Source organism: Myotis davidii, unplaced genomic scaffold (assembly GCF_000327345.1).
Source record: "Myotis davidii unplaced genomic scaffold, ASM32734v1 scaffold570, whole genome shotgun sequence".
Taxonomy (NCBI): domain Eukaryota; kingdom Metazoa; phylum Chordata; class Mammalia; order Chiroptera; family Vespertilionidae; genus Myotis; species Myotis davidii.
In genome coordinates, this window is record NW_006283631.1 from 2,617,405 (window position 1) to 2,637,870 (window position 20,466).

Genomic DNA, 20,466 nt, shown 5'->3' on the forward strand with positions numbered 1-20,466 from the left:
TCCCCTCTGCCCCACCTCTTGTTGACCACAATGCAACCTCAGGAGCCTCCCACTTGTTCATCAACCCACCAAGCCTGTTCTCCCCTCCTAGCCTTTACACTTACTCTTCCTCTGCCTGGAAAACTCTTGCCCTAGGTTTTTCTGTGACTAGCTCCTTCTCTTTCCTGTCTATTTGAATGTCCTGACCATCCAATTCAAATTATCCATTACCCCCACAAGATCTCTCTCAAGCCCTTTAATACCACCCAAAACCATATGTTTATTTACTCATTGTCTCTCCCATGAGTATGTAAATGCCACTACAACAAAGATTTTGCTTGTTACCTCCACCACTGTACACAAAGACATATGTATTTGAACCCATCTCCATGACTCATGTTAAAGTTAAATTGTAACTTTAACAATTTAATTCATCTTTCTAAGCTTAGGTTCCAAATAAAATGGGATCTTATTACCAACTGGCCATATCATTAGGAGCACTAAATGCTTCTGGGATTCAGCAGTCATGTCTTGATTTTGTTTATACATTTGTTCATTCAATCAACAACAAAATTTTTATAATCTACCGTGTTCTAGACATTGGGCTAATTACTGAGAAGTTAACCATTCAACACTGAGCCAAGCAGACATGATCCAGACCCTTGGGAGCTTTGGCTAATAGAGCATTATAACCAAGTGCCACCTTAGTTTCAATAAGGAGAGTATTGCGTACAGTGAGCAAAGGACAGGAGCCCAAGAATACTCTGGAGAGGAGATCAGGAATTTACACTTAAGGAGAAATATAAAAGATGTGTAATAGTAAGTATTACATGGGTGGTGAGCATGGGGCCAAGGAGGATATGCAATGACTTCTGCTGCTTTAGAGGAATGTAAAGAAGTCAATGTGTCTAGAATTCAGGGTGTGGAGAAAGGGAGGGAGGCCAGTGAATCACATGCAGAGAGCAGGACTCTAGGAGAATAGATAAGTACGGTGGTTTTACAGACACTGTGCAGAATTAGAAGAAATGAACTAGCTTATAGTGCACACACACACACACACAGAGAGAGAGAGAGAGAGAGAGAGATTTAAACTGTATTAAGGAGAAAATGTAAAAAAGAATGAGAGCTTCAACATAACACTTATACAAATTTAAACACACACAAAAACATGGATACAATGAGAAGTCAGCAGTATCATCATACTAACATCAAACACATTTGAGTAGATGTCTTGGGGAGGGAGAATAAGTTCTGATTAGGGATTAATAGGTAAATAAATACACAAAATAAAAAAAGGACCTTCCATGGGCCATTACTGAGATTGCTAATGAACGGAGGAGTGAGATTAATTCACTTCTAAATCCAAGTCCAACGGGAAGGAAAAAAAGGAGCAATAGACTGGGAGAAGGCCAGTAACTAGATCTCCAGGGGCCAAGGCGAGAACACTAAGGCACACTGGGGAAGAGCAAATGGTCCTGTGTGGCTTGATACTTCCACCCCACCCCCTGAAGTCAAAGGCCACATTGGCTTTGCTCATTTCTGAACTGTAGACTCCCCACCAAGCAGCCCTGCTGAGACTTCATGGCCAAGAAGCACAGAGACCGAATGAAGGCTCTCTCTGCCTCACCAGCTTGGTCCTGAAATGAAACAGAGAAACCCATATAGGTGTGTGCAATTTTAATATACATTAAACTAAATCACTTCAGGGTTTCCATTCAAAAATGGGAATCTAAATCTACCCAGCATTATTACTTCTCGAAAAAGTTATATCTATTGCATGTTTAAGCTTCAGCAGTTACTAGGAATTTAAAGTATCTCTGCCTGATATAAAGAGAAATGTGGAATGCATGTGTCCCAGCCAACCAACAATGTAGATGTAAAATACTGCCAACAGTGAGTGATTAAATGTCAGCTGGGGGAAGATCCCTCCCAAACTGTTATAAGAATAGTATTATGGACTTTTAGACTTAGCTGAGAAAAGAAAAATATAAAACTTGTTTCATATTTTATTTCAAAATGGTAAGCTTCAGTTTGGACTTTTGCCATTAATTGCCCTATAAAACATGTTGGCTCTTTAGTCAAGGAGAATGTAGATCCTAAAATATCCTGAAATCAAGTCATAAGCTATTACAACTCCATTTGTGTTTAATTTAGTCACCAAATACCTCAAGAATGGAATATGACATGTTTCAGGTATCTTTATAATTGTCTATCAAATCACATGCAGTGCCAAAAAGTGGAAAGCATAAGTCCTAATTTACCTACAAAAGAAGTACTTCTGTAGGTGTTAAAAATGTAAATGGACAGCCCTAGCCAGTTTAGCTCAGTGCATAGACTGTCAGCCTGGCAGACTTAAGGGTGAAGGGTTCAATCCCCATCCCAGTGGGGATGCATGTGTGAGACAACCAATCAATGTGTCTCTCTCGCATTGATGTTTCTCTCTCTCTCTCTGTCTCTTCTCCTCCCTTCCACTCTCTAAAAATCAATGGAAAAATATCCTTGGGTGAGGATGAATGAGAACAATAAGAAATTTAAATGGACACTGCAACAGATTTTCTGCAGATATATAATAATGTACACATTTTACAACTGTAAGGACACTTAAAAATATTAAGTTTAACTTAAAAATTTAATTTAATTTAAAAAACAAATGAGTAAATTTATAGAAAAAATAAACATTCAGTGTGTATTACCTTGTAGATAACTTTCAGGTGGAATCTTTGTGACCAAAGTTAATATTTTCTCAATGATCTGAACTAGACACACCTGAAATAAACCATTAATAAAGGCTAGCCTCAATCTTGGCATAAAAATAGATGAAAAGCCTAATACTAGAGGTAAAATATATAGATGTTTAGAAATGCACTTGGATTTGAAACAAAAGAAAAATTAGAGGAAAGCTTGTAGAAATGGCAAATCATTTCAGGCAGCTTTTACATAAATGAAGTTGGATGAACACAGAAATACAAGATGATCACATCAGGAATAGAGAACCAAACGTTACTACCTCTGGTTCTGAAAGAGAAAGAGAACCCCTCACTCAAAGCAAAAATGTCACACGTCCCCAGGAACTTTCATTGCTCCTATACAAAATGAAAATAAGAAAGCACACTATCTATACTAAGAGACTGAGTACCAGCTAATGTTCTCAACAGAATAAATTCGTTAATTATGGCTCTGTTTACCCATCTTCTGTCAAAGCTAATTATTTGTTTATTTTTTAATGGTTTTAGCAGCTTCAAAGCCTTTAGTGCCAATAAAAGGTGATGTATTAGAAATGTCACAGGTGAGGATCAGTTAATAGTTCAGTGCTCAGGAAATTCAGGTTAGCCAACATTTGCCTGTGTGGACATATGTTATCAGATACAGGGCATTTCAATTAGAAAATTACTATCCTGACCAAATAGAGGTACAACAGAAGCTTAATTCATGAATTAATGACTGTTCTTTTCTGCTATGGATATTAGTTGCTATTCATTTCTATGTATTTAACATAGTCCCTCTCTCTGCAACTATTTTTTCCCAAAATTTGGAACAGATTTGTCTTTTGTCACTCTTCTCCCTAGGTGCTTAGAAGAATAAACATTATTATCAAAGTGTACGGCAAAAGTGAATACATTTTAATAGGATTACGATAACAGAATCTTTATCCAGTAACTTGCAAAAAGAAGCAAAACGGAGACTTCTGTTTTAAGATTAGAGTACAGGCTTTGAAATGAAAAGAGGATTATCTTATTAACATGGCAACTGATGTACAGCACTCAAAGTTATGTTTCTTATTTGTAAAAAGAACCATTTCAGGTGAACATTCTCTTGACTAGCTACTGGTATGATTGACTCTCATCAGAGCAAAAGAGCAAGAGAAAATACCAAGAGAGCCATTCTTCTGCACTTCTCATGCCAACTGTAATTAATTTTTTTCTGAATCTGAATGGAGATATAATACCCCAGTAGCTAAAAATGTGCAGCTGATATGTATAAATAGTAGATAAATAAAAATAAATGTATAAAGAAGAATACTCTCATAGAGACTTGGATAGAAATACAGTTCACTTGGACCATAAAATAATTTAATGAGTTTAGCATTTCATATACTTAAGAAACATGTTTAACTGAGCATGAGCTAGGAACAAGAGGTATTGACATATGAACGTGTTGATCCTAGAAAGACCTGGGGTTTTCTGGTGAAACCAGGAGACAAAGAGAGTCTAGATCTGGAAGGCATTAAATGAGTTTGAGGCCATGGTTCATGAGAGATCATTAGAGAAAATAGCTAAAGACAAATCCTAGCGCTCTATTGACAAAAATGGAGTTGAGAGAATTCAATAACTGGGGAAGGCTGCCATTGTTTAAAAACAGATTGGCACTCATCAGCTCTTCCCTCCACGTGGAATAGCCTCATTCCCCATAGGATGATCTAACAACAAGCATGGAGTGCTTGAAGTATGCAAGGCTACATTCTGCTTGATTCTTTCCTAATTTTCCTCTTGACTGACAGAATCTGTACTCTAAAAAGAGGCAGCCTCCCTGTCAATCATTCAGGAATATGAACATTATACACATTTAATTTTATCACTTTAACTAGAAAACTACTAAGACTGAGTTTTCACTTGATGTCATGATTTTGAATAGTTTTAGTAGTCAGTTTGCCATGTTCTAAGGTATGAGAATATTTTAGAGGGAGAATTGTGTAATTAGTGGTATGAAATTAGGAACTATAATAATAACTAGAAAAAGGAAGGCACTCAAAATATGTAGCCATCAATTTTCTTGCTATGCAAAGCATTAACGCTTTGTCTAATTCCATCATTTCTTCAGCTGAGGACTAGCTTTCCTCACCCATTTTTCCTTCTTTCTCTCTCTTTTTAGTATCACTATGACCCCGGACTTTTGAAAATTTCACTTAATAAGTTGAAATACTTTAGTGTTTTTGATGTTCATATTTTGCCATATTTTACCAAATGGAGTCCCTTCAACCTGTCTCTCATGTATGTGTGTGGGTCCATGGGGGTGGGGAGGGTTAATGACATCTATGCATTATAAAAACTGCCTTGATTTCTTTCTTCCAGTTTTATTGAGATACTAGAGGCCTGGTGCACAAAATTCGTGCAGGGGGGGTGTCCCTCAGCCCGACCTGCACCCTCTCACAACCCAGGACCCCTCGGGGGATGCACAAATGACAGTTTAGACCTGCAGGATCAGGCCTAAACTGGCAATCGGACATCCCTCTCACAAACCAGGACCTCTGGCTCCTCACTGCTCACCTGCCTGCCTGATTGCCCCTAACTACTCTGCCTGCCTGCCTGATCACCCCTAACCACCTCTGCCTCCGCTCTGGCCATGGAAGCTTCATCTGGAAGGCTGTCCGGAAGGTCATTTGGCTGTCCGGTCTAATTAGCCTATTACCCTTTTATTATTATAGATAATTGACAAATAAAACTGTAATAATTTACTAGTAAAGTGTACAATGTGATTATTTGATACTTATGAGTGTCCCAAATATGTATACACACACTTTGAATAATATAAAGGCAGTGTTTATTAAATTTCATTTTCAAAATTGAGCTATCAGCTGATAGTGTGTATACATTTTTTGGGATACCCAGTATACACTGTGAAAGGATTCCCACAATAAAGTTAACAAATCCATCACCTCACACAGCTATCTTTTTGTGTGTGTGAGAATAAGATCTACTTTCTTAGCAAATTTCAAGTATACAACACAATACTATTAACTACAGTCACCATGCTGTCCAGTAGATCCTCAGAACTTATTCATCTTATAACTGAAAATTTGTGTCCATGACCAAGCTCTCTCCATTTCACATACCCCCCAGTCTCTGGCAAGCACCATTCTACTCTCTAGTTCTAGGAGTTCACATATAAGTGAAACCACACAGTATTTGTCTTTCTCTGGCTTATCAGGTCCCTCAGGTTCATCCATGTTGTCCTAATGGCAGAATTTTCTTCTTTTAAGGTTAATTAACATTCTTTGTAAATCACATTTTCTTCACCCATTCATCAATAAACAGACACTTAGATTATTTCCATATCTTGGCTATGATGAACAATGGTACAATGAACATGGAAGTAGATATCTTGAGATAGTGATTTTATTTTCTTTGGATATATAGCCAGAAGTGAGAATACTAGATAATATTATAGTTCTATTTTTAATTTTTTTAAGAACTTCCATACTGTTTTCCAAAATGGCTGCACTGATTTACACTCCTACCAACAGTATACAAGGGTTCTCTGTACTCTAAACCTTCACCAACATTTAGTGTCTCTTGTCTTTCTCATAATAGATACCCTAACAGATGTGAGGTGATATTTCACTATAGTTTTAATTTGCATTTGCCTGATGATTAGTGATGTTGAGCAAATTTTCATATATATATTGGCTGTGTGTATGTCTTCTTTGGAAACATGTCTGAGTCCTTTAGCCATTTTTCAAATGAGTTATTTGGTTTTTGCTAATGAGTTATATGAATTCCTTATATGTTTTAGATATCAATCTCTTACTGGATATATGGTTTGCAAATATTTTCTCCCAATCCATAGATTGACTTTTCATTTTATTGTTTCTTTTTCTGTATGGAAACTTTTAGTTTGGTGTATTTATTTTTGCTTTTCTTGCCTTTGCTCTAGGTGTCAAATAAAAAAATAAAAATAAAAAACCCACATACAATCATTGCTGAGACCAATGTGAAGAAACCTTTCCCTGCTTTCTTCTAGGTGTTTTATATATTCAGGTCTTACATTTAAGTCTTTTGTGTATGGTGTAAGGCAGGGGTCCAATTTCATTCTTTTGCACATGGATATACAATTTTCCCATCACCACTTACTGGTATTGAAGAGATTATCCTTTCCCATTGTGTATTCTTGGTATCTTTGTTGGAAATTCACTAACCTTGTATACCTGGACTTATTTCTGGGCTCTCTGTTGTGTTTTATTGCTCTATGTGTCTGTTTTTATACCAGTACCATACTGTTTTGATTATTATTGCATTGTAATACCATTTGAAATCAGGAAGAGAAGTGCCTTGATTTCCGGTGCTACAGACTCACTTTGTATTGTTTCTACTCTACACCTATAGTTATCCATTTATCCCAGCAGCATTCTCCTCCACCAGATTATAAGATATTGTATGGCATATATTATTTATTCTATGTTAGTACATTGTAGGTTCTTAAAAAACATTTTTGAACTGAATTGACTGTTACAATCCAATTAATAAGCCAACTCAATTTAAAAATTATTTTGCTGATTTTCTCCCCCTTCAATCACCAACTTATTTTACTGAACTAATTATTTTGGCATTTGATAGACATCCCTCCACTTCCATTTTTGTTTTACTGTGCTAATACACACATGAGGGTTAAATTACTTGCTGAAATAAAAGGTAGTATTAATTCATTATAGAAAGTGTAGTGGGTTTTTTTCTACTTAAGGCAATACTCTTTTAAAAAAAGAAAGCAAGCAACAAATTGTTGCTAGACATCATAGACAGATACTATTGGAGTCATTTTCACTTTCCATTAAAATCTTACTTTACCCTCATTCTTAGAAGTTGTATCAAAAAGGACTAGTGCAGAAGAGTTAGAATAGTTGAACACTCTGGTGAAAAACAACAACACAGAATTATATTAAAGAAAAACGATAGAAATGGGAATATATGGTGGAGCACACTGAAAAACTGACATGCTTATTTGTACATGGTGGCTGCACGGGAGTAAAATTTTATAGTAAAGTAATAGTACACCTTTCTCCCATTGAGTATATATGCTCAATTACTTAGGAAAAGAAATCTCAGGAAAGCCACGTTGGCAGCATTTTAGGTTGCTTCTTCCTGCCATTGAGCCTGGCTCTAGTTTCAGGTTCCCCATCCCCAGCCCTGGGAGTGAGTCTTGATTGGCCTCAGCCATTCTCCAAAGCAATGTTTGGGTCAGGAAAGGACTTTATGACACAGTTCTGGACTGTACGGCACAACAGAGACTCTGCTGGGCAGTTGTCTTGCTCTTGGAAGAGAGAGAGAGAGGAAGAAGGAGGAGGAGGGGGAGGAGGAGGAGGGAGAGAAGGAAGAGGAGGAGGAGGAGGAGGCGGCCACCGCCACCATTCCATTTTCCTGTTTCTGGATATAGTTTTATGAGTATGTATTCAGAGCTCCGACACAACGTGAAAGGGAAATAGAAGCCAGCACTGAATGGCAGAGCAGCAAGCTTGAACGTACCTGGGTCCCTAATAAAATCACTGAGCCTCTGACAAAACCCAGAACCTCTCTGCCTCAGGATATCTTGATAAGCAAGACAGCAGAATTTCCGTTTCTGGCTTACAACAGTATCGTAACTGACACAGCATTGATAAGTGGATCGAGTCTCTAAGTCTGTCTAACACACCTATTTTTACAAGGGAACCTATAGTTTCATTGGCTAAAAGTGTATTCATATAGACAATGACTATTCTAGAAGAGAAACACTCAGGCTTGCCTAAACTGGGAGAAGGAGCAGTACAGCGAACACAGGCTCCGGAAGCAGGGAACCCAAATGCAAACCCCACCTTTATGGCTCACCATCTGTATGGCCTTCGGGAAGACACTTTATTTGACTGAACTTCCATCCCTGTGTTGTAAAATGCCCACAGAATACCTACCCCATGGGTTCATAGGGAGTATTACATGCAATAATGTAATAATAAAGGGCCTGTCAAATAAGAACCCAAATAAATGTTAGTTTCTCTTCCCCTAATGAATCCTTTGCCAAGATGAAACACTAACTCTGTTTATTAGACCATTAATTCAGACACTTCCTTTCCAACAGGAATTACTCTGACAGCAGGCTGGTGTCATCCAAAGTAATTTCTACTGAAAAGGTTCCAATCTTAAGGTTTCTGCTGTGAAGCCTAGTGTGCGACAGAAGGGATCAGGCGGGTTACTTTCAACCCTAGAGAAAATTGATGTGACGATAACCACAGTGGAAGGGTTTATATGCCCTTGATTGTCTTATTCTCACATCTTAAAAAGGGCATGTGTGTGGAATTGATGGGCTCGCGGGCAAGTGTGCTTATAGTAACTTTCCCTCCAAATTATTTCCACATTCTCTGTTATATTCCATCAAAAGATAATCATACTATACTGATGTCATTTCCAACCTCCTGGATATAATTAACGACTATCTTATGGATACGTTGTGCATGGAATATAAAAACAAAAAAGAATTGGCATTAATAAGAAGGATTCTTTATTCTTGGCATAAAGGTGTATGTAAAGGTATCTACCTTCTATGATAAATGAATAGAAGTTATGTTTACACTTAGACAGTCATTGATCTAGTTGTTCTCTTGTACAAATAGTAAGGATAAAATTGGTAAAATATAACTGGAAGACAATTTGACACAAAAAGCCTTAAAAATACATTCACACGATGTGTGCTAGAAAATCTCCTTCTAGAAATTTATTTTAACAAAAGACAAGAATTTCTACAGTGATTTTCAAGAATAATTTTTCTTGCAGAAAAAAAAAGAAACCTAAGCATTCAACACTAGAAGATTCATAAAACTTTGAAATATCCACCCAAAGGAACACTGTGAACTGCTGAGAATGAAGTTATGGGAAAACATTTATTGATATGGGAAGATGTGCATGAGATATTGTTGGTATTTGAAAGGTCATAAACTATATGCACAGTGCTTCACAGGTTTTCTAAAAATAAATATATTTATCCCTAAAATGTCTCAATAACTATACACCAAAATAAATACGAACAATGCTTTTTTCTAAGGACTTTTGTTTATTCTGTTTTGATTCTGTGTATTTTCTTCAGTAAGCATAAATTAATTGTATAGTAAGAAAAATAAGTTTCAAAAACTCAAAAGAACTAGTAAAGTACTTCCGAGCTAAATAGCAAATTGATCACTTCTTCATTTATTATGTGAATTCTCAGCTCTAGATTTTCAGATTCCTTATTTTAAAAATTTAAGAGCAAGAACTGAACTCCCAGAGCAAGGAGATCTTAGGGCTGCTCTCTCGGGGGGAGGTGACTGTCCTTGTGTTAAGCCCTGGGTGATGGGCTCTTTTTACCAACCTCATCTTACTGTTGACCATAAACTGGAAAACTGGTGTCAAGATGGGGGTGGCTTTGTCAGAGATACTCAAGCCCCTGCCCTGAGGCTCAGTGAAGTTTTAGGCAGCTTTGCTGCCTGTTCTTAGTTCTTTGTGGTTCCAAGGAAGTTTCCTTCAAAAGGAAAGAAACTGATTAGTGCCCACTCTGGGCTGCTGTCACCAAATGGACACAAGCTCTGGCTGCTATGCCTGCTGCACTGACCTAAAATCTAACTTATTATTATTATTATTACTAGAGGCCCAGTGCACAACATTTGTGCACTTGGGAGAGGCCCTTTCACAGTCTGGGAGCCCTCAGGGGGATGTCTGGCTGATGGCTTAGGCCCGCGGGGAGTGGGCCTAACCCGTCAGTTGGACATCCTTAGCACTGTCACAGAAGCGGGCCACTGCACTCACCAGGCATCAGCCCAGCTTGTGGCTGAGAGGTGCTCCCCTATGGGAGCACACTGGCCGCCAGGGGGAAGCTCCTGCGTTCAGCGTCTTCCCCCTGGTGGTCAGTGTGCGTCATAGCAACTGGTCATTCTGCTGTTCAGTCGATTTGCATATTACACTTCTATTATATAGAATTATTATTATTGTAGCTAGTGTATACTAACCCTTTGCTATATTCCATGCACCCTGTCAAGCACTTTTGCATACAATATTTTACTTAAATTCTTAACAGCAGCCTTGGAAGATTAATACCCTCATTACTCCCAATTTATAGAGAAGGGAACAATTTGCCCAAGAAGACACAGGTAGTAAGGGGTAGAGTTGAGATAGAAACCCATACCATCTGGATTTTATTAGATGCCCCTTAACTATTTAAAGTCCGTATGCTCATAATTCTCATTGGGAAGAAAGTTCAGTTGGCCATTCCTGGTCTTCCTAAACCAGAGGAGAAGTGATTCCAAGAAAATACTAAACCGCCTTCACAACCAGAGGAGTGATTCTGCTACACACAGTGCCCTTGGCTGCTAGAGGCAAGGACAGCCAAGATATAACCGAGGGTCCTTCGTGTTCAACTACACACTGACTGGCTTAAACTTATCACTTAACCTCTCTGAACCTCAGGGCCTTCTGTGGAAGATGAGCTTTATAATACTTGTCCTAAATACCTCATTTCTGAATACCAAAGGAGACAATGTATGTGTAAGCACTTTTAAAAGTACAAAGGGCAAAGAATCTTGATTAACCCTGCATGCAAATTGCTTCTGCTGGAAAACCCAAAGGCATTGCAATTTTTATATACCACTTTGCAAAAGACAGACAGGGGCTGTAGAAATACAGAGAAACCTTAATGTGAAAAAATCCCATGTGTAATGTTTCCCCCTTGTTTAGAATTCAGTTTATTAAGTTCTGAGGAAAAGTCATTTACTCAGTGTTCCCTTCTCCCATTGAATGTTCTTTATTTAATGATTTCTCTCTAAGTGCATGAACTTTTGAACAACAGGAATTTCTGCCACAGGACTTAAGACTCTCCTGTGACTTGATGTTAGGAAATCTCCTTAGTCATGTGCTTTCTGCTCCCTGGGGGCGGATTGGAGCTTTGGCAGTGAGTTCATACACATTCTGTTTGAACTTAGGATGATACTTGGCTCAATAATTCAAAAATATTATACCAAGGTTTAGGATTATACTTGCATAAAGGACTAATCTTTTTAAAAAATTAGTATTTAGGGTTAAGAAACAGGAAGGGATTTTCTAACCATTTTTAAATTGTAAAAGCATTACATGCTCATATTGAACAATTCAAATGGAAAACATATGGTGAAAGGTAAAAGTACCAACTCAATGCACATTGCCACTTCCCATCGGTAAACACTACAAATGATTTCTCATATACGTTTTGAGAATTTTCTATGATTAAACAAGCCAGTGGATGTAAGCACATATCTGTTTACTTTTTAACACAAAACAGTATAATTCATACTATATAGTCAATGCTCTGAAAATGCCCGTCTTCTCCTACAAGTGTGCTTATACTGTTTTCTGTGTCGCCTTGTACAGTTATAACAGTTTTAATCTCTGCAGTATTCCATTGCATGAAAATATCATAAATTGCCCTAACCGGTTTGGCTCAGTGGATAGAGCGTCGGCCTGCGGACTGAATGGTCCCAGGTTCGATTCCGGCCAAGGGCATGTACCTTGGTTGCAGGCACATCCCCAGTAGGGGGTGTGCAGGAGGCAGCTGATGGATGTTTCTCTCTCATTGATGTTTCTAACTGTCTATCCCTCTCCCTTCCTCTCTGTAAAAAAAAAATCAATAAAATATATATTTAAAAAAAAGAAAATATCGTAAATTATTTCAATACTTTCCTCTGAATGTATATGTTGTTGTTCGTGGATTTTTAATATCACAAACAATGCTGCAACCAATTCCACCACATTTCTTTGCTCGGTGGTACGAGTAAATCTGTAGGAAAATTCTTAGAAGTAAAACCGGTAAGTCAAAAGAGATGTGCATTTAAAATGTTGATAGATATTACAAATTGGGATTCATGGAACAGACTAAGAGCTGTCAGAGGGGAGGGGGTTTGGGAGACTGGATGAAAGAAGGTGGAGGGATTAAGCAAAAAAATTATATATATATACTGGTATAATTAGCATATTATGATTTTATTATTATAAATATATATAAAACATATAGACACAGACAGTAGTGTGGTAAAAGCCAAAGGGAAAGGGGGTAGAGGTAGGTGGGTGTAGACAAAGGGGAGGGGAGATACGGATGGAAAGAGACTTTGCTTAGGGTGATGGGCACACAATGCAGTGTGCACATGATGTTTTATTGAGTTGTACACTTGAAACCTGTGTGGTTTTGAGAACCAACGTCACCCCAATAGATTCAATTAAAAGAAAATAAATAGATAAATAGATAGATAATGCTAATTTCCTTTCCTCACAATTGGAATGTGAGAGCCTGACCTTCACCAACAATGGGTATGGACTGTACAAGAAACTATTAGACTGAGGTGCATAATATCAATGATTCTGTGACCACTGAATTAAAATAAGCATTTCTAGGTCTCAGATATTAAAAAACTGGAAATACCTGCGTGAGGCGTACTGTGAATTGCCAGGGTTCTCACTCTGATGAGAAACAAGGCTGAAGTGAACCAAGTCTCATAAAGAGGTTAACACTCCCGAGTGCTCACTGAGTGCCAAGCACTGTTCTCAGTGCTTTATTTAGACTAACCCATGTCCTCCTGCCAATCCTCTGAGGAAGGCACTTCATCATTTCCATTTTACAGTTAAGACAACTAAGGCATGAAAAGCTAAGTTCATTCAGCTCATAAGTGATAGAGCTCAGGTTTGAACCAGAAGTTCGAGTCCAGAGTCAGGCACTTTTAACCATGAATGCCTCTGCCTCATGAATGTTCCTACTGATGTGCTAAACACATTTGTTAAACACAGACTCTATGCCAAGAACAATACATGCACCTTCTTATCCTCACAGCAATACAAAGCATTATCCCTATTCCTCAGAGATATGAAAGTGGCTCACCAAAGTGACAGAAGGAGGATTTGTACCAGAAGCTTATATTTATCCTCCTACACCGTTTCTTCACAATGAGATGTATAAGGAGGCTAAATGAGAGTCATCCTGTGAATAAATAGCACTTACTGGGTGCTTCATCACACCTAACTCTTCCTTCATATTTTTAATCTCAGTGAGCAACGCATTATCAGCCCATCAAAAGACAACAACTAAAACATCACCGGTGCTGGTTCCTGAGCTTACAACTGTATCTCCTTACTGTCTACAGAAAACCCAAGAGATGAAGGAGAGCTTCTGGGTGGGAAAGCCCACCAATCACTGCTCTGCTCACACCCACCAAGCCCAGCACAGCCCTGGATTCAAATCGGCTAGGCTTATTACCCACTGTGTGACCTGGGAGAAGTTACTGAACCTCCCTAGCCAAAGTTTCCCCATCTGTAAAGGGAGGGATAATCAATAGTCCTTACCTCATTAGTCTGTCAAGAAGATTCAATATCACTGCCCTGAATGTTGAAAGTGAAGCACAGATCACAGAAGCCCACCTGGGGGGATCCTCTCCCTTTCATGCTGCAGTGTCTTACTGAGTTTTGTGTTAATGCAATCAGAAAAACCCTCTCCTATATCTACTAGTAAGTCTGAGACTGGGGGAAAATGTCTACGCATCTTCTTATGACAGATTCATACTCTTGAGGTCAGAGTGTGCAAATCCTATATTTCTGTGTCTGGCAGCCCAGGTCATGAATGGGGCATCAGAGCTATGTTACTGTCACAAAACAAACAAACCTGTCATCAGAGCTTATCTTTTCCTTATCATAGTGTGTTAGGCATAAGTCTCTCAGTGTGGTTGCTTAGTAGGCTTGGGAGGTTAATTTGATCATCTCCTAAAAGTTTACTTTTTTGTACACCATGGATGCTAATGTAATACCACTGCAAGTGTTTTCCTGTGCTTGTATATAGTAAAATAAGTCAGCCTGGAAGAATATGCAAATTTTTCCATTATGCTGTCCAGTTTTAAGGGCAATTAAATATTTACTTTGAGCTCCTCACATTGCATTGCAAATCCATAAAAAACTTATTTAGCATTAAGTTATTGCCATTATTTCTCTTTCACTGAAAATTGGGCTTTCAGTTATACATCATGAGTTATATTATGTGAATCTCTGTTTGCAAATAAATTTAGTCTTTTTTCTGTTTATGTGAGATCGATTACCTCTGTAAGGAGGTATATGAGCTGGGCAGAGAGCAGCAACTGTTTAAGGTTTTCTCTATGAGAAGATATCTGCATCTCATGAGATCAGTGTCTGCTCTTCTATCACCCTGTGAACAAAGACTTTCAATGAGCAAGGCCAGTCTTGCTAGGCTCTGATGGCCAGAATCAGATCTATATGAAGTCAAGACATCATTTTGAAAAATAAAGTATAAAAATAATAATAATAATTTCTCAAACTGGCTGTTAGAAATTGTGTAGATCCAAAAATGCTATTTTCACAGTTGCATTTTTAAAAGAAAGCTACATTTTGGCAGAATGGTTGCTGTCTATAAAGATAACTTTTGTCTTCCATGCCCTAATCTTTTGTTCTAGGGATTAAGAGAGTGAACTAAAAATTAGGCAAAACTTGAGGGTTGAATAAGCAGTGTCTAAGATAAGAAAAAAAATAAAGATTTGTATGTCATTCATTTGGGGCAATAAAGGAGACAGTTTTTGGACTCTTGTTAGCTTCCCTTAACAAGACCCCCTTCCTGTCCATTTCTGGTTCCTATACACCTGCCTCATGCCACCCAATTCAAACTTTTAAGTCCTCTTTGAGTTCTCTCTTCCCCTTACTCCCTTCCTTTCATCAATCTTGAAATCCTATTCACCCTTACTTCATATTTTTTCATTTGTTACACACCTAGTTCAAGATTTCTTTTCCCCCTCTCTATCATAGCACAACACCCTTCTAACTAATCTCACTGATTCCTAATGGCTCTCCATTCAGTGTAGCCTCTACATCATGATCACATTCACCTTCCCACAAGACCATTTGACCATATCACTTCTCTGCTCCAACACTTCCCAGGGAAGACTTTAACTCCATGGCTAGTTATTTGATCGATTCTGATTTGCTTTTCCAGGAATATTTCCTGAATTGCAAAACTAAGGAGGCACTCACTCCCAGGTGCCCACCCTGCACTTAAATGCTCTTAAGAGTAAGGGCTTCTATAAATTCTTCACCCTAAGTGGCTAGCTGGCTCCACCCTGAGCTTCTATGGTACATTTTGTAGAGATATTCCCTTGGCCAAGGAGGTCCACCACTCAGATCTCCCTTCAAGAAAGAACTTGCTAGTCAGCTGCAAAATACTGTAATTAGCTGCCAGTCTCCAGCTACAGGACATTTAGGATCTTCCTCAAGTTTTGAGTCATAGCCATGTTCTTCCTAGTAACCACCAGTGAGTGACTAAGCATGTTAGGGGTACTAGGCCTGCCCATTTCTGTACAACATGGGGCTCCATTAATATAAAATAAGGCAGTGTGAAGCAGAATTGGCTTCCTCCTCCTTTTATCTCCTTTTATTTTTACCCTCCAATACACTACTTATTCAATAACTCTGCTTCAGATCTGTTTCCAGAAAACATAAATGACATAACTAGTCAGCAATTAGTCATACCAGCCTGGACCTGGAGCTAGAGATGGAGTGATATGCTGAAATGGCCTTGCCATATAGTGTTTAGGAGGCTGGGCTCCTGAATTTGCAGTCAAATCCCAGCTCTACCACTTCTGACCTGAATAACCTTTTACAGATTATGTAACTTTCCAGTACTTCAGTTTCTTCATCTGTAAAATGAGGGTTTCAGTAGCAAGAGAGGACTAGGTGAGATAATGCATTTTAAAGTATTTAGCACAGTACCTGGCCCATAATAAATGTTCAAGAAATATTCATTATTATTTTATAGACTTATAAATGCCATTTACAGAGATTGTTGGATATAATAAAATAGAAGAAATTTTCACTTTCTCAAAGAATTTTCCAAAGGATATAATAAGGCTAATAAGAATTAATTAAAAACATTTCAAACCCAACCCTATAATTTTTTTTCAGTTACACTTCCTTTTATTACAAATGTAGGTCCTCTTCTCTACCCAATGTCATCACCTTGCTGTCTCCTGCCCTGATTTGTTTCTTCCCATATTTCTTTCTATCCCCTCACAGTGCCTATTCCTCATCTCTCCATCCGTTTCTGCTAATAATCTCCTTCTCAAGTTGGTTGAGAACCCACCTTCTCCAGAGTTTCCTTAACCAGCCGTCCCTCCCCTCCCCAAGCATGATCATTCCTCTCTACTGGCAAAGCCTAAGAATGGTATCATTTTGAAACTAGAACAAAAAATAAACTAATTCTCAAACCATATTGAAGATCTTTGTGCCTCCATAAGCAACTGTTAGTAATGAAACAGGCAAGACCTCTCCCAACTAACCTTTTGCCCAAGGCTAAGAGATGGTTGGCAAAGCAGTGCTCATAAAAGCTTACTTAAGGGTGAATGTTTTCAGCTATGGATGCATGGTCAGTCTACAACTATATTTTTTACATCCTCTTTCTATTATGTGAGCCTTAAAAAATAAATGTTTTATAAGACAATCTTGGTCACATAAAGGGGCAACAATTATATGGGGGAAGTGTTTTACAATCATTTTAGGTATTATAGTTAACATAAAGCTGTTCTATAAAATAAAAGCCGGGTCTATAATACATCTAAAAGCAAGTAGAAAATCACAATTAGAGACAGATGGCAAACATGGTATTTTTTCCTCTCACTATTTTGGACATATGATGTTCCCTATAAAATGGCACTGAATGTGACCACCCAGTGCCATATAAGTTCAAAAGAATAAAGCTCTTTTTATGCCTATGAAACTTATTTCCAACAAAATAACCAACTTCAAAAGTAAGACGAACATGATTTGTATGGAGTTGAATGTAAAAAATATTTATACATAGCTTAATATTTACATATATGCATTAATGCATATTGCAATACATACCAAAAAAGAACTACTAAAGCTGCAGCCTTCCTGTACATTCAATTTGAAATTCTCATCAAGCTGTTTACATTCAAAGCCAAGATTCCTACATCAAATAGGTTACAACCTTAGGTGTATGTACTTAAATATTGTAAATGAATAGTACCTAAAAAAATCCATTACACAGAGAGCAATACATGAGTATAACATTAATAGCCTACACAGATTTTTAATGGCTCCTAATATAATATGCCCTTTCAAGGAACCCTTAGTACATACTGAAGTTCATTTTTACTATATTACTTTGAGTAATTATGAATGGAACATGGCTAAAATAAGCTTTAGAAGTATGTAATTGTTTGAAATACACATAATCCTCTATAAGCATAGAGCTCTATAAATTATAAACTACTAGATCTCAAACACTAAAAAGTAAAAGTGGTTTCCACACTGATTTTCAGGAATATACGTTTTTATTGTTACACTTCGGTAAACTCTTTTACCAAAGTTGACAATCATTTCTAATTCAAAGCAAATCAAAAGCAATTGTTTGTTTTTTAATCAACATCATGATGCAAAAATAATAGCAAATGCAAAATAATTAACCTATATACTACCTCATTTTAAATATAGTGAAAAACTATAAAATGTCCTAATATATTTCACTTAACAAATTTAAATTTAAGCTTCTTCTATTTCCAATATCAATACCCACTGTGCATTTAGAAAACCCAGTTGTGAAAACCTATTTTATTTAGTTTCTTAGAAAACTCCTAGTTTAACCTACTTTACCTTATGAATTCTGAGTTCCTACTTTTTTTTCTCATCTTCACAACAATTAGTAATTATTGATCTCTCCAAAAGCAAAAACATAATGCAAAGTGAAAGAATTATTTTAATATGAAGACAAGAGAATTAATTTCTACTCTACAAGTGAACAACACTCAAGACAAGATGTTTATTCTAAACATAAAACACAGGACAGTCATAATTAGCTCCTGACCACAGTTAGAAATATACATACACATTTTCTCAAAATAAGTCCTTTAAATAAAGTCAAGTAACGTAAGCATCTTTGTAGCTTAAGGATTTGAAATAGCAATTAAATCAGAACCTTAAATCATTCATCTCTATAACTAGAAAAGCAAGTCCCAAGGATGTAAATCTCACTGAATGAGACAAGAGATGCTGAATGTATAATTAATTGCTAAATTTCTTAATTTTAGGATGTAGCACCCAACAGTGGCAAATAAACAATGTGATTTATGAGCCCACACTCTCACACTGCTTCACTAGAGTTAAGAAACACGTACATCCTAAATGCGCCCTGTGGATGTGATTTCTGCAAGCCAAGAAACATAGCAGGACCCGGCGATGGCAAGTCTAGCCCATCTACTTATTATTCAAGCACTAGTATTTAGAATACCTAAAGTGCCTGAGTGACTCCGAAGCAGAACCACATCTTTCCCCTCGGTGATTACTGAGTTTTAAGAAGACAGGCAACACGGGGTAGAAATTCTCTCGTGCAGCAGCAAGATAACTCTTCTCTCCAAATTTTCAAAAACAACACTCCCTCCCTACAGACACAGACACACTCACCTTTTTTTTTTTAAGAAAGAAAGGAGGGTTTTTCAAATAGATGCCTAAAACATGCCGCTTGCATGGGGATGAAAAATATATTTTTCCTCTACTTGCTGCCGTGTAAGATGCTTACAGATCTGATTAGAAAACCTGGATGTACATAAAAAGTGGTGCTTTCAATGAGATTCCTTCAGTGATATCTGCCTGCACAGATACATGTGTACATAAATAATACATACTTATGCAAACATGCCTACATTAACAAGGACACACACACGCACGCACACATAGACCAGTAAATTAAGCTTACACTGTTCTATAAGCCCCCTTTGACATTTTTTTAGCATGCATATTATTCAGAAGACAGATTTTTAAAAAATTAATAAGCAGCTGCATATAATGCATGCCAAAGTGACATGTTTAGAGGAGCAAATACATTACCAGACGCATTTTGAAGTTTCTGGAACACCTGCAGGTAAAAGCAGACTGTGAGTCAGATGCTGGCACACGGTATTCCTCAGAATCACAGAGCTCGCTGAGTCTGTGGGGGAATATGAGGCGAGTGTGAGGCTGGAAACCTTTGAGTTGAGCTCACTCTAGGCATCAGAAAGCCTCAAAGAGGGGAAAGAAAAAGGCAGCCCACAGACAGCTAGATGAGAAACTTCTGGCACCTCTCCAGCTCAGGAATGAATTCTCTGTAATTTGGAGACACATAGTGATGGAAATGAAGAGAAACTTGGATTTACGCGTGGATTTGCTCAGCCATGCAGAAATGGGCAGGTAACAGTCTCTCAGCTCATTTTGAAGCAGTCACTCAGGAAAAGACTGGATCAAAAAATTAACAGGCATCCTCTTTTGAAAAAATCAAAAGGCTACTCCAGCCAGCTTCCCAAGATGCCTTTACAAACTTCAAATGGATCATTCCATTAGCTATTTGTTGCACATTTTATTAATCCCAGTGCAGAGGTAAGCTAGAAAATCTAATTCCTTTTATGTAGAAAACTGGATTTATTGCTTGTCTTTATAATGCACTTTAGTCATATAAAAACATAGATTTACTTACAGAGTTCTCATTTCTTGTGTAAAACCAGTACTGTTTTGTCCAGAAAAAAAAAATAATGCTAAAAGGCTTGTTCACAGCTTTTCAAGGAAGTGGAGAGAAAAAATGTTTTAATACTCAGAAGCTGAGCTGAGTACGTATATATTTAAATGTGGGGTATGAAGCAAAGCGAGTATAAAGGAAGAGCCCTGAGCCATTCAGTGGCACATAAGAGAAATGGTTACACACCAGCATTGAGCAGGCAGG

General features: G+C 37.7%; 1 protein-coding gene across 1 annotated transcript in view; it reads right to left on the minus strand.

Annotated features, from left to right (window-relative positions):
• Positions 1-20,102, minus strand: part of IQCJ (IQ motif containing J) — a 162,530-nt gene extending 142,428 nt beyond the window's left edge. The window contains exon 1 of the mRNA XM_015565385.1: positions 19,602-20,102. Coding sequence (XP_015420871.1) covers positions 19,602-19,610 — 9 coding nt within the window. The 5' untranslated portion in view covers positions 19,611-20,102. The remainder of the gene's footprint in view (positions 1-19,601) is intronic.
• Between the last annotated feature and the right edge of the window lie 364 nt (positions 20,103-20,466).